General features: G+C 40.7%; 3 protein-coding genes across 6 annotated transcripts in view; 2 read left to right on the forward strand and 1 right to left on the reverse strand.

The window, feature by feature from the left end:
- LOC111323885 (uncharacterized) overlaps positions 1–6,015 on the forward strand; it is a 30,754-nt gene extending 24,739 nt beyond the window's left edge. For 3 of the 4 annotated variants that reach the window (XM_022927329.2, XM_022927327.2, XM_022927330.2), the window contains 5 exons: positions 673–753; positions 868–927; positions 2,204–2,273; positions 2,434–2,557; positions 2,905–6,015. In XM_022927329.2, the coding sequence (XP_022783064.2) occupies positions 673–753; positions 868–927; positions 2,204–2,273; positions 2,434–2,557; positions 2,905–4,628 (2,059 nt within the window). In that variant the 3' untranslated portion in view covers positions 4,629–6,015. The remainder of the gene's footprint in view (positions 1–672; positions 754–867; positions 928–2,203; positions 2,274–2,433; positions 2,558–2,904) is intronic. The other variant, XM_022927328.2, reaches the window with a different exon arrangement.
- A 1,552-nt stretch (positions 6,016–7,567) lies between these two features.
- LOC148719587 (uncharacterized) lies at positions 7,568–13,503 on the forward strand. Its single transcript, XM_088738026.1, has 4 exons — positions 7,568–9,660; positions 9,995–10,618; positions 11,295–11,549; positions 11,855–13,503. Exons 1-4 carry the CDS (start codon positions 8,536–8,538, stop codon positions 13,082–13,084), a joined length of 3,234 nt encoding a protein of 1,077 aa, XP_088594152.1. The 5' UTR covers positions 7,568–8,535; the 3' UTR covers positions 13,085–13,503.
- On the reverse strand, positions 12,453–15,750 carry LOC111344917 (ATP-dependent DNA helicase Q1-like). Its single transcript, XM_088738027.1, has 2 exons — positions 15,284–15,750; positions 12,453–14,761 (listed from the first exon to the last, which is right to left on the reverse strand). Exons 1-2 carry the CDS (start codon positions 15,748–15,750, stop codon positions 13,336–13,338), a joined length of 1,893 nt encoding a protein of 630 aa, XP_088594153.1. The 3' UTR covers positions 12,453–13,335.
- Between the last annotated feature and the right edge of the window lie 379 nt (positions 15,751–16,129).

The raw sequence follows: 16,129 nt of genomic DNA on the forward strand, positions 1-16,129 counted from the left end.
AGCAGGCCGTTAAGTTGATTCGTAATAAACCCGTGAAAGTGATAAATGAGATACAATGAAATATATGAATTTCATATATTTTGAACTGCGGTATTAGATACATATGATGTACGATCCTCGCAGTAGATAGCGCTATTTAGAGCGCTGCACTAGTATCGCAGAGGTCAGTGGTTCGAATCCCGTACAGGCCTGATTTTTTTCAGGTCTGATTTTCGCTATTGCTTCAATAGCGCTATCTACTGCGAGGATCGTACATCATATGTATCTAATACCGCAGTTCAAAATATATGAAATTCATATATTTCATTGTATCTCATTTATCACTTTCATGGGTTTATTACGAATCAACTTAACGGCCTGCTCTCAGTTGGCTTGTTAGCTCAATTGGTAGAGCGCTGCACTAGTATCGCAGAGGTCAGTGGTTCGAATCCCGTACAGGCCTGATTTTTTTCAGGTCTGATTTTCGCTATTGCTTAAATAGCGCTATCTACTGCGAGGATCGTACATCATATGTATCTAATACCGCAGTTCAAAATATATGAAATTCATATATTTCATTGTATCTCAATAAAACAACTCTTTGTATTCTTTTGAAGAATGACGTGGTTTATTAGTGGTTGGTTTATTAATTTGTAATAATAATCCATACATTACTGATTTACATTCGTGTAGCTTGATCAACACACCAGACATAAGCATATCTCAGCCTCACTCGGACCACTCTCCTGTTCGACGCAATTCCAGCTCCCCGGCGTAAGTAAGATGCATGCGTGACTTTCATACGTAACGCAATCTTCCTACTTTGTGCATGACAAAAAGCTGTATGGGTTGTACGGTAGTCATAAGTTGTCACCTTTGATTTTTCAGAGCAATCAACGCATCCCAACCAAAGACCATAAACATACCACCGTCGCCTTCGCCTTCAACGTAAGTGAGAGAATGGCATAATTTTATTGTAATTTCCTTTGTTACTCCATTTTTTCTCTGTAAAGCCCTTTACACCCTCACGTCAGTATGCGTATTCTCCATATTGTACTATATACATTTCGTAATGTGTTAAAAAGGAGAATTTATTAAACAATTAAGAGCGTCTTTGGTTCGTGATCGTTTCTTTTATTCTCGTTACCTTAATGTAAGATTCAGGGTAACATCGTAAGGAGAAATTCGATGTTAGTCACTCTCCAAGGTCAAAGGTTTAACTCCCGGTTTTTACCAACAGTAAGTCTTTGGTGATATGTCTGCTCCGCATTTGGTCATTGGGCAGAGCTTACTGTACAGTATATCGGCCTTCGTTACATGTCATCATCTGTAACATCGTAAGATCTTTGACAAAAGAGTAGTGCAGTTACAACCCACAATTCCTCTATTCGCTCTGACGAAGGGCTAACACTCGAAACGTCAACTATAGAAACTCTTTCAGGAGGCCAATTTACTTTGTCAACTCATTTAATAGAACCAAATTATCTTGTAATAGCCCCATCGACTCGTAGCACCGCAGTTTCTCTAGAAACTCGCCCCTTAGCGCAGTTACACTTGCAAAAAAGTTGGACGTGTAGACTCTTCAAAAATTGTTCCGGCTCGATCTCCTGGCGTAGGCACCTTAATTGTGTATCCATTCTTCTAATGACCCTCCCCTCTCTGGAGAGTAAATTGGTACAAGGGCGATGTTGGGAAAAAGGGATGTCATCCACGGAAAGGGAAACACTTCAGATCGCTTCTGTTGACACAACGGAAACTGGGATAATCTGCGACTGAGTTGGCCCAATTATACTAAGTGTAAAGCTGACTTTCCGTGTTTCTTTTCCCAAAAGCCATGTCCCTTGAATAAGCGATCTCTTTGCTTTATTCTTCTTAGAAACTTCAATGCTCACCGCTATTAGTGGCTCCAATCTCTCTGGAAGAATGAAGTGCTAATCTGTATGTGTAGACAACGAAGGCAGGCTTCCCTAACGTTACTTCTCTCGGGGTTGTTAGTAGAACTAAATGATTATGAGACAAAACAAACCGATAAACAGCTTCATTTGAGTTGTTAAAATTGAAATAGCACCCAGAGTTATTCCATTGGTAGTATGCGGGATTTTGAACAGTCTTTGTTTTTGCTCTGCCATGCTAGTGAATAGTAAGTTGCTTAGCTTAGTGAAGAGAGAGGTCACAATGAAAGACGGGAGCCATTATTCATGGCTGTATGCTGTTTTGTTTACAGGAGGAGCAGCCTTGGATTTGGATCAGAGTTTTTTGATCTTCTTGCGAGGTCCAACAACAGAAGTGAAGAGGTACGTTGGCACATTGGTTTGTTTGAGTTGTTACTTTACTAACAGTAATAGTTACAGCAAGTTTCGAACCTGCTTATTAATTTGAACTCAAGCAAAGATAGAATGGCGCAGAGATTTTAGAGATTTCTATCTTCCTCTTTCTTCCTCCTTTCATATTTAGCTGAATGATCGCGCGCATTACAGCATCCCAGAGTTCCTGCTGTCAGACTCGCCGCGTGAGAGAGTTGCAATTCCTCGGGAAGATTCCGATATGGAGGATGAGTACGAGGACGACACTACTCAAGGTCAGCGGGTTCCGTTTTCTTCGAAAGCTAAAAAAGAGGGCTGTGCTTAATAAAATAACTGTGTCCAATCTGGCCAAGGAGTTTTGTTGATAATCTACCTTAACTCTTTACACTCTAACATCAGTGTTAATATTCTCCTAACTCTTTTCGATCCCTTTTCCTTGATACTGACAAAGAGAATTCGTTCAATTATCAAAGCTTCTTAGGTTGACGATCGTTTTCTTTATGCTTATGATTTTAATGAAAGAATCAACAGTATAACTGCAAGGAAAAATAGGATGATGATCACTCTTATGTATAAAAGGTTAAAACTAAGATTATATATTTTTTATTTTGTGTAATTTTAGGAACAAGTGGATCTCGTACTCCAGACGACGATCTGGATTCTTCTCATTTTAGTGCTGCAAGACGCGTAGGCTCTCCACGGTCCTCTAACGAAAACTTAGCGGACGATGATAAGGTCAACTCAATTCGGGAACCATCGTTCTCGGTGATTTCTCGGAGTTCTTTGTCTTATTCCTTCGCTCCGAGCTTCACTTCAGATGTCACTAATTCACTATTACCCGATCCCTCTGATAGCGTTGGATCGGACAAGATAAATACCTCGAGAGGCGTCGGGATTCCTTTTGATGAAACACGGATCTTTAATGGTCAATATGATTTTCGCAATCGGTCATCTTCGGGAAACACTGCAGAAGAAACTCGTCCACGAACTTTTGTAAAACGAAATTCTGATCTTCCAGGCCGGGCTGGAAACGTTGCTGACTACAGCAAGGTATTTTATCCAATCGGGATGAAACAGTCGGCTAGTTACTCTAATCTTCACAAAGACCCCAATTCCATCGAGGAGGAAGTATCCTTAAGAGCGATTTCTGAAGTTGCCAGTTCATCTTCCAACACAGTAACCAGCTCGAAAAGCGACATACTTGATAGAGATGATCTAGCCGAAGGCGATGATCATACTTATCTTGTCAACCAATCAGTGGCTGTAATTGATGTTGACTTTAAAGGGGCGCTGTTACCTGAAGGGGTAGGGGACAGTTCGGTAATTGGTTCCACGGCGAGCGCGGTCAGTCCCGTGCAGTCCTCAATTAAAGGGAAAGCAGAGAGCAAAGTGGTAGCTTCATCTCTGACCCCACCGCAAAGCCCTGCCCAGTCTCCCTCTAGCGAGTATAAAGATTTCGATGTCTCGTTAACAACCTCAGCCGATAAACCCGCTTCCGTTCCCGAGATCCCATCGGAGACCGGTCCACGTGAGCTAATTATTCCTGTGATGACGGCTTTGCAGGAGAGAAGATCTCCGACTCCAAACTCTCCCACTGCTGAAGAATCCTCCGAGTCGCAGTCTTCAGATAGAGCTGAAACTCCGGTTGATGCAACGCCTGAAAAGAAGGCAGTCAGTGTAGTTGACGATAAAAAGCCTGAAATGAAAGGGAAGCCTCGGTCCACTTACACTACTCGGGTATCAGTCAAGGATCGGCTACAGCAGTACGAGCGAAATCGTTCGGCAAGCGTCGACTCTAATCGGAAAACCTCGTCGGAGCTATTTAGTCCGAACACTGTAGCGTCTCGAAAGCAGAGATTTGAACAAAGAGAGCGAGGAGTGTACAAGCGCGTCAGCGACATGACAACTGGGAAGCCAAGAAGTGACTCCGGCGGTAGTGGATCGGGCTCGGCCAGTGGTAGTCCTAAGTTGTCAAGGAAATATCTCAATGACACTGACGATGGAGACAAAAATAAGCTGGTAAACGATAAGCAATGCGAACCACGTCTTCGAAATAGAAAGGAGAGGTCAGAAAATACCGACAGTCCACGAAATTTGATTCTCGACAAACTTGATCGGCAGCGAGAAAGTGAAGATGACTCTTTTAAACTTGATTTAAACGATGGAGCCACTCTGTCTCCGAGAGAAATCGACTTTCCCATCGATAGTTTGGGTGCTGCAGATAAGAATAGATCTGAAAGAACACGAAGAAGTCCGAGTAATAGTCCGAGGTCGAGTCGGACAAGTACTCGTTCTTCGTTTCCCGACGATAGTAAGGAGGAGGATCGAGAGCCCCAGTTCGTGTAATTTTGTCGTCGTTCAATTGGTAATTTTCCAGTTTTCTGTCCAGGAGTGCGTGACGTCTAAAGCGCTCGGTTAGGCTCTGTGATAAATATCACAACTTAAGACAAAATCAACTTCGTTTCCCGTCCATATCGTAAAGAATGACTGAAATAAGACCATTGTTGGAACATTAACTTTATTGTTATGTGGTGACCGGAGTTTGATGGAAATCATTTGCTTGCTTGGAGAGCTATTGATGTTCTTTTGAAGTTTATGGAAACTTTTCTTTAAGAACTTTACCGCCACAGTCATCTTTATACATGTTTTTCGTTACTTTTTAATACCCTGTTGAGGAAACAACCCCACTGTTAATCTTTTACGCCCTCGAGGTTGATCCTTTCACTCCTAGTAATGACCAATGAGCAAATTCTCCTCACTATATCCTTGATGTCAAGCAGAAAGGTGTTGAGAATTCAGAATAGTGTTGACTTAAGACCTAGTCACACGCTTCTTTCGTGCTTAGCAACCTACCGCGTGCATCCATATTTCAATAGCGTTTTATAACATGACATTGATACATTGTAGCTAAAGAGTTCCCTTTAATTTAACAAATCTTACGTGAACAGAAAAAAACAAGCGCGCGCGGAAAAAAATAGTCTTTGCATTTGCTCACGTCAGCAGCGTTAACCCATGGGCAAATTGACCGATCAGACTGCGCTCTTTACTTTGGTTATGTTACAAACAAAAAGGGGTTAGGTTTCTAAAGAAACTATGGTGCTGCGTCACGGGGGGTAACGAGGTGATTTGGTCATATCAACTAAGTTGAAATTGTAAATTGGCCACCGTAAAGAGTTAAAAAGCTGACGTTTCGAGCGTTAGCCCTTGGTCTGAGCCCTTCGCTCTGACCAAGGGCTAATGCTCAAAATGTCAGCTTTTTAACTCTTTACGGCGGCCAATTTACAATTTGAACCTATTTGATATAATGATATTACATCAGAAATAAAAGCATCGCAAATGGTGAGGAGAATTTGTATTGTCATCTTTGGAGTGAATGGGTTTACTTAATTTTTCGTCATACACGATCATCAACCGTCAGTACATTTGACCTAGTACTGAGAATTTTACGTACTTCTATTATTGGTTTTTAAGATAAAACAACCTTACCTAGTGGAATAGTATATTTTTGTATCCGTAGTTTAATCAAGAATGTTTCATAGTGTTCGAGGCAAAATTTTCTCGAATGGAGAATTAGATTTATTTTGGGTTAGTTTGTATATAGCAATCACTTTATAGATGCCAACAGTGGCGAACTTAATGAAGAAAATCTTTTTGACTGCCGCCTTAGTTTAAAGTCGCGACAACTGCTCGTGTTCTTTGGAAATAAAATAAAGGCGAACGTAACCTTCAAATATCAATTTGTCGTTTCGTGACAATTAAGATTTACTTTGTGTGCATGTTTTTGTTTGTTTGTTTCTTTTGTGTTTTGTTTCGTCTTTTTTGTTGGTTATTTATGAACTTAATGGGAGGGAGCTTGGGGTTCATGGTTACATTATTTGTGGTCTTGTGTCGATTCATCGTCTGTTTTTTCTGTCCGTAATGTTCAGGAATATAATCGAAGTTTTCTTCAAATGTACACGCGGTAAACAATATCTAAAGGAGAAGGGATGGCACAGATGTGAGAGCACTCGCCTCCCGCCACTGTGGCCCGGGTTCGTTTCCCGGACCTGGCATCCTATGTGGGTTGAGGGCTGATAGTTTCGAAAGAAACTGTTTGGGGCTGCGTCGGTGGGGGTAACGAAATAATTTGGATATATCAACAAAGTTGAAATGGTAAATTGGCCACTGTAACGATTACAAAAGCTGACGTTTCGAGCGTTAGCCCTTCATCGGAGCGAATAGTGGAATTGTGGGTTGTGTGTGCTTTTAAAGGCAGAAAATGGAGCTACGTTATTGGTGGGAACATGGCAACGAGAAAAACAAGAATAAATTAGTGGAATGAAAAGCGTTCGTTGATCCCTGTGGGATTTAGACTGCCGGTTTGAAAGATGAGCTTTTGTTCAACATTTTTACGGCTTTCCGTGCTACCTAAGTGTAAGGAAAGACCGCAGATTGCCGTATGTTGTTTAGAATGATTAGGTAAATTAAAATGCCTAGCGACTGGTTTCGATGTGTCTTTGTCATTCCTTTCCACGTCTCGAAGGTGTTCTCGGAATCGGTCACCTAGTCTTCTGCCTGTTTCGCCGATGTATATCTTTTTGCGATAAGTACAAGTTATGCACTAGATCACATTGGCGGAGGTGCACGTAATGTGATCGGTGATCTTAATGGATCGTTTAGGTCCCGATATTTTATCAGTGTTGTGAATGAAAGGACATGTTTTGCATCGTGCACGAGCGCATTTAAAAGTGCCTGGTTGGTCATTAGACTGAAAAGAACTTCTGATTTTTTGGTCAGAAGTTCTTGGTCACTGAAAAGACTTCAATATAAATGAATAATATGAACTTCATATATACATTGTATATGTGGGTTGAGTTTGCTATTTTACGTGAGTTTGCTATTTTACGTGAAACGTGAAAGGGCCAGCTGACGTTTGCCGTTTCACGTAACCGCGGTGCTAAATCTTCCCATTATCGACTCTATGTCTAAGTGGATTATGTTGTAGCTTTAGTTCTACTGTTTAAGGTTTAGCCAAAATAAAGTTACAGGTGTCTGAAAGGAAAACTTTATAAGCGCCCCCCTCGATTAAGTGCCCTCCAAGCGCCTCCCCTTTTAGTCGAAACTTAAAATAAGCAATCGGGCGCTCATTTGAGGAAATACGGTTTTTTTACCCATCGTCAGCTGGGAAAGCGCACTCCGAAATCCGTCAGAAGGAGGTGATCTCAGGCAGATTTCCGATTACGAAATCCGATCTCCCCCGATGCTGTCTTCGTGATGAAGGCCCTATTTGGCATTTTAGACCCGCCAATAGATCGTTTTCACGTGACGTCACAGAATTAATTTCCGCCATGTTGGTGCACATCCGAGTCACGTGTTTCAGTAAGAAATATATGCAAACAGAGTCCAAAGTTATAATTCTTCTCAGTTCACTGTCGAAAATTATGGCTTCCGAGGAAAAAAAAAATTCTTCGTCTGATCCTGACAATGTTGTTCAAATTCCCCTGTCTGATTACGCTAAAAAGCTGGATGGGAAAGTCAGAGAGCGCTACGTTAAGAAAATCTCGACGATTGGAATCGATCCTGCCTTGATAGAGGGGAAACACTTCGAACCTGACTGTCTTCCGCCGGTTGAATCGACAGATTTACTCTGTTATTTGGTTCTTGAGACCAGCTTTTACACGCAAAAGCAATTTAAAGCCTTTCGTAGTCTGGAAGCTTACAATCAAATGGTTTCGGGGTTTGTTTACAACGTGCAAGGGCATATGGTCGCAAGCAAGTTTGTCGTGTTGGCGAAAGTGCGGCACTCTCAGTGGATGAACGAGGCCTTGATTCCAATCTGGATCATTACCGAGAAAGATGGAACAATAAACTGCGCGCATTTAAGTTTCATTAAAGTGAGAACAAATTCTTGAAACTGTGACAAAGTTGGCGACTTTCTTACAACGAATTTCGAAACATACTGTAGAACTGTTTGCAGGACATCATAAGCAGGCAATCCAGTGTAAAATCTCACCTTCTCGTTGTCATTTGCGAAGTAAGTCTCGTCGAATGTTGGTTTGGCAGTCGAGGTGTGAAATAAATAATCGAACTCCTCAGTTTGAGTAGTCTCCCTCGCAGCCGTTTTTTCGGATGTCACGCAACGCTCCCCCAAAAAGAACGGCTGCTGACAACCGAACAACATTCCTTTCTTATTGTCCTTGCGGTTTGTTCGCGGTCTATTGAACAGACCAATCACATACCAGAAAATCTGAATGATGTAAGATTTCGCGCGAAAATGTGGGATGTGGCAGATCTAGCTATCATGTGGGAGGAAACACCAAAGAAATTTGTCGATGAGAGCTCAAAATGTTTCACATGTTCATTCTTGTGCCCAGGTAAAGATAGAGTATACATTTTTGGGAAAACTTCTCACAATTTCGTTGAAATTATAAAATCTACGCTTAACATAGACGTCAACTGCTACGCCAACGACACGAATGCTAGATTGTTTGATTGCAAGACATTGTGCTACAAGCGGTTGTTAAAGTTTCAGCGAGCAACTGAGAAAGTTGAAGAAGCTAAAAGGGAAATACAAGACGCCTTTCAATCTAGGCCAAGGGCTAAACGCTTGCTTCGACATACAGATGGAGATCAGGCGGAAAAAAGCGCTTGCTTGCCGTCAACAAACCGGGCGAAGGCTTCGAGAACACTGCAATTTAGCTCGGCCAACGTCTCCTCTACTACTTTTACTTCTTTATTTGCCAGTCCGCCACTGCTAGCTGGATCGAACTCGATCAGTTCTGTTCGTGGCTTCTTATCACCGGTACAGGAAATCGGCCCGAATTATCGAGTGTTTCCGCACGTTGGTACAACGCAAGACTTTCGCCCCCCTTTGAGCTCAACCCCTTTGTGGTCGTCGGCAAACCTCAGTGGAAACAGCCGCGTGGAAACTCAACAAGTGAGGCTATCTGTGCAGTATCCCAGCAAAAGTCTGAACAAAACTCTGCACGGAAGTTATGAGAAGGTTGGTAAAGCACTCGCTCATGGGGTTCCCTCAAGCATTGCGACAGCAGTGATGAATTGTCCACCGGTGAGAAATCAAATTTTAAGAAAGGTCATGAAAGTAGTCTCAAATGAAGTAACTGGTCTGTGTTCAAAAGCGAATCCTTCGATTCTCCGAAAAACGGGAAAAAAGGATCTGGAGAAGTTTGATGTAGAGGATGTTTGTAAGGAGTGGCGCGAGAGAGCTCCAGTTTTTTACTCCTTTCTTCTTACGACTGCTGTAAACAAGAACACGAAAAATTTCACGTGGTTTGGAAGCCTCGCAGTTGCAGGGTCTGTTCTCTTAAAACAGAGAAACCGTGAGATGAATGCCACTTCCGCGATTATGGGTGTTATTCTCAAGAGTAAGGCAGCGGAGGTATGGTTTTAATTAGTTTCAATGAATTTACCTTTGGCAAAACGCAAATGTTGCTTTGACAAATATGGTTGCTTGGCTGCTGATTTCCTATTCACCATCGATAACATTTACCACTTACCGACCTTTCATTATTTTATTATTCGTGTCTAATATGTTCTCGCGGAAATTCTCACGAATTAGTTGATTTTGGGAGGCGTTAAAATTAAGGCGTACTTCATGTCACTGTTATTATGAATATTATTATAATAGTATTACTATTATTGAATTTTAGTTGTCCAAAAGCAGGGCGAAAAAAATTGTTTATGACCCTGCGATCTTCCCTTTTACCCAATAGGCTATCCTCTGCAGATTCAACAAGCTGAAGTTTACCACCTCAAACCGCCAAACTTTGAGAACTCTGGATACATTGGGTGAAAACCATGACAGCTATTTAAAACAGACGAGAGAGAGGATTACAAAGGAAAATGAAGATCTGCACCTGCTTAAAGAGGAGATCAAAACTTTAACTAATGTGCATGCTTCTCATCTTTCTTCTGGATCAACATGTAACTGCAGTGAAGAATTGTCTGTACTGAGGAAACAAGCATTTGAGTTGGAGAAGTCCAGTCATCCAGGTTTTGTTATTTCATTTGACAATTTGGATATTCAGTTGCAAAGGAAAAATATGTCAGTGGAATCACAAAACCGGGATTACCACTGGGTAAATCACCAGATGATTGAGAACCGTGTGTCTGGGGCTCATCTGAAATCGAAAGGACCGCAGGCAAACCTCGAGGAAGTTTCAAACCTCAAATTTCTTCCTACTCTCGATGACCAACAGCGACAACGGTCCAACTATATTATACTCACATCACGGATCCTGGTTAACTACTTTGATGTTTTGGCTGCTCTGAAGGATGCATGCATCCTTCATATCCCCCACAAATACACAAATGAGATGTCTCAGAAGACCAAAAAGGTATTTTTTTTAATGTGTAAAAGTATTACCTAGTATGCCTTAAGAATGCAACTACTAACCTATATATACCATAAACATTAACATCTACAGCTATTTATGACCAGGTGACCATTATATACAGGGTGGTGGCTTTATAAAGATACAGAAAATATAAGGCCAAACTAAATTTTTGGGAATTTGTTCTGTACGTGACTGTAATAGTCAAAGGGTAACAGCTACATACAGGGCAGTTATACACAGGTTTGACTGTATATTAGAAAGCATGCATTCTTTTGCTTTCCTTACAGTTATGTACTAGATAAACACCCCACAACACTAGGGGAGAATAACTTTGGCTAAAAGTAGGATTAGTTTATAATAATCAATTTTTCAGAAATTATGTCCGAGGAGAAAAGATGCAAATTAAATTTAAACATGAATGAAATGGGGAGTAAAGGAATAAATGGATAGGTAATAAATGTTACAGTTACATAACAGGTTTGGGATTCTTTCATAAGGGCTTGATGGTTGATATGTGGCCATAGGTACTCAAAATATTATTGTTTTAGTAACTTTTATACACCATTAGATGTTTGTGCTGTAGTTTGTTTCCTGCCCTAATTATGTTTTCAACTCTTTAAAATAACAGCATGAGGTTTTAATTATCTTTGAAAGTCGAATGTTGTTTACTTTTCAGGTTCCACTCGGCATCATGTTCAAAAATGAGAATGTCAATGAGGACATGGTTTCCATCTTGCAGCAATTATTTTCCTACCTTCCAAAAACTGGTGATGGGGGTGTTGATGGTCAGCTATTCTCCGGTGACCAACTAACAGTCGAAAGGGCAGTTAATGTCATTTCCGCTGTAGCAAATGGTCTTACTCCTCAGGATCGTTTGGAAGGCATCAACCTTCAGTTGGGTGACTGGCATGCAGCCGTGAAAGTTCTCAGTGTAAGTACCACAAATATTAATAGCTAGTTGGAGCAATAAATTATTAGCTTAAATTAACTTTGTCAAATGAGTGTCTTGTTTTAAGTAAGTTTATTCCGAGTGGGGTTCCTAGCTCCCCAGATTGTTTTGACTCAAGCTTTAAAAGATGAGAAGATTCTTAACAGCAGTCACTATGATAAAAATAATGAAAGACATTTCGATCGTTGCTATATTAACTTATAAATTATTATTATTAGAATTTCCCCCAATCTTTACCTGACACCTATCAAATCAACAAGTACTAATCATAATTTTTTTTTCAACAGCTAATATACTCCAGATTCTTTAGTGGCAAGTCAGATTCTGATCTCTGTACCCTTTTCTCAGACCGCACACTTGTCAACAGGAGGAATGTAACAGGTGATCCTCATTCTTCTTACCGAGCAAACAGGGACTTTCTCCATGTCATTTTCCAGTCACGAGTGATCACAGCTGCAATGACAGTGTTAGGATTTGCTGACAAATCAGGTGCCCCAGCACACTACCCCCTACCAAAAGACATGGACAAAATGAGAAAAGCTGAGAAACTTGAGTTCCTTCATGCCATCTCTGAAAAGGTGGTTGATTCTTTCATATTCCAGTCAGGTGAAGAATTGAAACAACTAGTGGATGGGGTTTTGACCGAAGAGGAGAAGGATATTTTGCAGCAGCAAGAACTTACTGCCGAGGGGAGATTTCCCTGCAGATTCCCAGGGTGCAACAAGTCCTTCAAGTACAATGGCAAAACAAGAAGGAACCATGAACTGTCCCATGATCCACCTGTTCAGTTTGATGATTCTTTGTTACTGACCCAATATTCACCTGGATGCACAGACCCTCCAGAAGAGAGCAAAGCAGGTGATGATGTGTACAACTACAACTGTGCACTTCTGACAGATTGCTTTTTATTTTTCAATTTTCTTGATGCCATTAAAGAAGGAGATGGTGCACGGATTATGAGGCAATACAAGTACATCATGCTATATTGTAGGGCTGATGGATCACACAGCACAAAGTATGCACTAGAATGTTTGTATCAGTTTTTCCTAGTGCGTGGACTATTATCACAAAGAGACAGTGAGCGGTTTGTTTGGAATCGCTCTGTCAACAACAGTGGTAAAAAAGGTGCTAATATCCCAATTGATGAAGACACGGAACATGACAACAATGCCATAAAGCAAGCCATTAGAAACCTCGGGCCTAATGTCACTGAGAATGCTGTTCAGAGAATATCTTATGCACGAAGTCCAACAGCATCAATACTGGAAAACCTTGACGATAGCATCAAACGGCAGTTGCCATCTGGCAAACATTCTCTTGGAAGTCTAGAAAGGGATTTAAATGCGCTCATCAAAAGAGCATTTGAATTCAAAATATTCAATGAAGTTGAGGCACGCAGCTACAAAATATTCAACGGCTTCCAGAGAGACAGACTTGCCAATTTGGATGTGTCTAGCTTGCACCAATGGATAAAAAAGCACAAGAAAAACATCACTTGGGGAATTAGGGCAAGATGAACACTACCTTACCTTAAATTTGACAAGAAACATTTTGTAATTATTACAAAGAAAAGAGCCATTTTTTTTTTGTATTTTTTAACTTATGGGCAGGTTACATTTTTGATTCCCTGACCCTTTTTAAAGCTGGCAGGAATCCAGACTCTCGATTTTTTGTCACTTTTGAAATAAGTTGGTCGATTTCTTGCAGCATCTTTGTCTCCGGGGCGTCCTTTGTTCTTTTTACAACAAAACACCATTACACAGTTTATTTATACGAGATCATCCAAATTCATGGCCTCAACAGTTGCTAGTACAGCTAAAGGTAGTTCAATTTCTTGGGAATTACAAACAGGTTCCTGCTCTAATAAAGAATCGTCTATTTGAGAAAGAGACAAATTGTCTAAAATCATGTCAAATAAATCATCATCTTGGAGAAATTCATTCCACTCATCAAGAAGCTCATCATCAAAGTCATAGTCATTCTCCTCAGAAGGAGAGGGGTCAAATAGCTGCATCCTAGTACCCACATCATTAAAAACATTGCTGATAACTTTCAGAATCTCCCGTGCATGACACATATCCCATATCTCCACAAATCGATACACATCTGATAAACTGAATATTACATGCAAATTATCCAAAACTTGGGTGATTTGGTGTTTGGAGAATCCTAGCATGAATTGTAAATTTGTGAGTGTCCTCACATTACCATGAGCTGTCGTGTTCAACAGTTTGATAAGAATGGTCTTGTAGTATTGAATCAGGAGACCCTCAACAGTTTTTCTCTGCTCTGCATCCACTTGCCTTTTTTCAATCGATGCACCATTGTTTTCTTTCTTTTGAGCACCAGGATAGGATGCAAAAGTTCCACAATCAGGCAAACCACATTTGCAATCAGCAGCACAGTTATCGCAGCAAAGATGGGGGACTTCGTGCTGCCAAGTGGTACATTCAAAGTGCTTGAGCAATTCCTTTCTTCTGCAATGATTTGTTTTCACATATTGTTTCATATGACCATCAACATGGACTAGAAGGATCCCATGGTATAAAATGTACACAGCACTTTGAGTACCATCCCTGCCTGCTCTCCCAGTTTCCTGAATATAGGATTCCACATTTTTGGCAGGTCCATAGTGAATGACTCTATGCACTCCCTTACAATCTATCCCCATTCCAAAGGCAATAGTAGCAATCAACAATCTAATAGTTCCAGACAATGACTGGAAAGAGAGAAGAATTTTCTCTTTGTTTGCAGGTGGTGTACAAGAGTGCAGCATTTCCACAAGTGCATTACTTGGATCCTCATCACTTCTGCTAAAAATATCCATCCCAAGCATGCCTTTGATCATTCCGTATAAAATACTGCATTGCTTGATAGTCTGGCAATAAATAATTGTTCTTTCGCATAATGTGCCTTTCGAATTTAACTCTTCAACCAGCCACTCAAAATAGAACTCATGCTCAGTATCTTTTTGCATACATTGCACAATGTAAGTTACATTTGACTTGTTTGGGCCCTCTTGGACTTCAAATGGGTTCTCCATAAGAAGGATGTTTAAAATAGTTTCTTTTGTTACTTTTGTTGCCGTTGCAGTCAAAGCAATCATTTTCGCATTTGGTGCTAATGAGCGCAGCTCGTGAAGTTGGCCATAACACTCACGGAATGCTGCCATTTTATTGTCCTCAGATGTTCCCCTGTAATGTAAACAGATCATTGACTCAAGAATGAGAAATTAAAGGAAACAATAAAAATAAAAAACAATAATAATAATCACAATTTCCTTAATTCCCGTTTAAAGATTGAATATCTGTGCAAAGTATATCATTTTTTAAGAGTTTTCCAGGAAAGCTAGGTTTCCAGACATACTGAACTTACCGGTACATGCACGGTATCTACAATAATTTTAGCAAAGGAGAGGGAATAATTATTTTTAATGCTGTTTAAAGACTGGATCAGTTCAGTACCAGGTTATTAGTCCGTAAAATTTGACAAATTAAAAAACGGGTCTAAAATGCCGTTTATTATGTAGCTTCCATATTTATTAATAGTCCATCAAAAAAAGACTGTACAAACACCATAATGATTCAAACTATGTAAGCTTAGGAGCGGGTTTCTTTCGCATTTTTGCTCACATTTATGTTTAAAATATGACTGAAACTGCTCCTTGGAAATTTTAACGTGTCAACAATGGAAATCGAAATAAACGTCAGACCTACCAGTGCCGTAAAACATGAGCTTCATCGACAGCAACAGCACAAGGTTTCCTAGAGTAGATATCGTTACTCAACATACATCGCCATCGCTCGTTCATAAGCCATGCTTCAGGTGAGCCATATACAATTGAATATTCTCCTTTCTCTATCTTTGCACTGTCAACTTCAACATTTGAAGAGATATTTACGGCAGACAGACCAAGACTTCTCAAATACTTCACTTGATCTTCCATCAGACTAATCAATGGGGAGACAACAACAATAATATGACCACTTTCATCGGTAACATGGTCAAACACGAGCGGGAGTGCTTGATATATTAAAGATTTCCCGGATCCTGTAGGCAAGTCAACAAAAACGTCTTCTTTCTCGACAAAAAGTTTTGTAATTGCAAGCTTCTGGTGAGTATTAAGCTCGGAAATTTTGAACTTTGACGACGCTTTGCGAAAAGCTCCTTCAAGCGCCGCCATTTGTCTTCCAAAAGAGGATCGCGATAGAAAACGATATCTGATTGGACAAGCCTCAAAAGGTGAGTCTGGCGCGAAAAGGTTCCTAAAAATGGAACCCGAGCTGTGATTGGCCAATTCTGAGAAAGGAATGTTGTTCGGTTGTCAGCAGCCGTTCTTTTTGGGGGAGCGTTGCGTGACATCCGAAAAAACGGCTGCGAGGGAGACTACAGTTTGAGTAGCTGTCCCTGTTTCAGTTTCCACTTCCATCGCTGAGTCCAAATTGAAAGAAATGTCACTGACCTTTTCCCCTGGTTCGTCAATTTTTTGTCGCTTGGCCTCGATTTCTTCCCTGAGCCGCTTTTCATTTTCTGCCGCAACACGCTTCATCTCACGATCTCTG

Source organism: Stylophora pistillata, chromosome 11, assembly GCF_964205215.1.
Source record: "Stylophora pistillata chromosome 11, jaStyPist1.2, whole genome shotgun sequence".
Taxonomy (NCBI): Eukaryota; Metazoa; Cnidaria; class Anthozoa; order Scleractinia; family Pocilloporidae; genus Stylophora; species Stylophora pistillata.

Excerpts from the sequence above, each read along its gene's own strand:
- LOC148719587 (XM_088738026.1), top strand. The coding sequence starts at position 8,536 with ATGTGGGATGTGGCAGATCTAGCTATCATGTGGGAGGAAACACCAAAG. Across the intron at positions 9,661-9,994 it reads TCAAGAGTAAGGCAGCGGAG|GCTATCCTCTGCAGATTCAA; the intron begins GTATGGTTTTAA and ends TTTACCCAATAG. Across the intron at positions 10,619-11,294 it reads TGTCTCAGAAGACCAAAAAG|GTTCCACTCGGCATCATGTT; the intron begins GTATTTTTTTTA and ends TTTACTTTTCAG.
- LOC111344917 (XM_088738027.1), bottom strand. The coding sequence starts at position 15,750 with ATGGCGGCGCTTGAAGGAGCTTTTCGCAAAGCGTCGTCAAAGTTCAAA. Across the intron at positions 14,762-15,283 it reads GCTCATGTTTTACGGCACTG|GGGAACATCTGAGGACAATA; the intron begins GTAGGTCTGACG and ends TTTACATTACAG.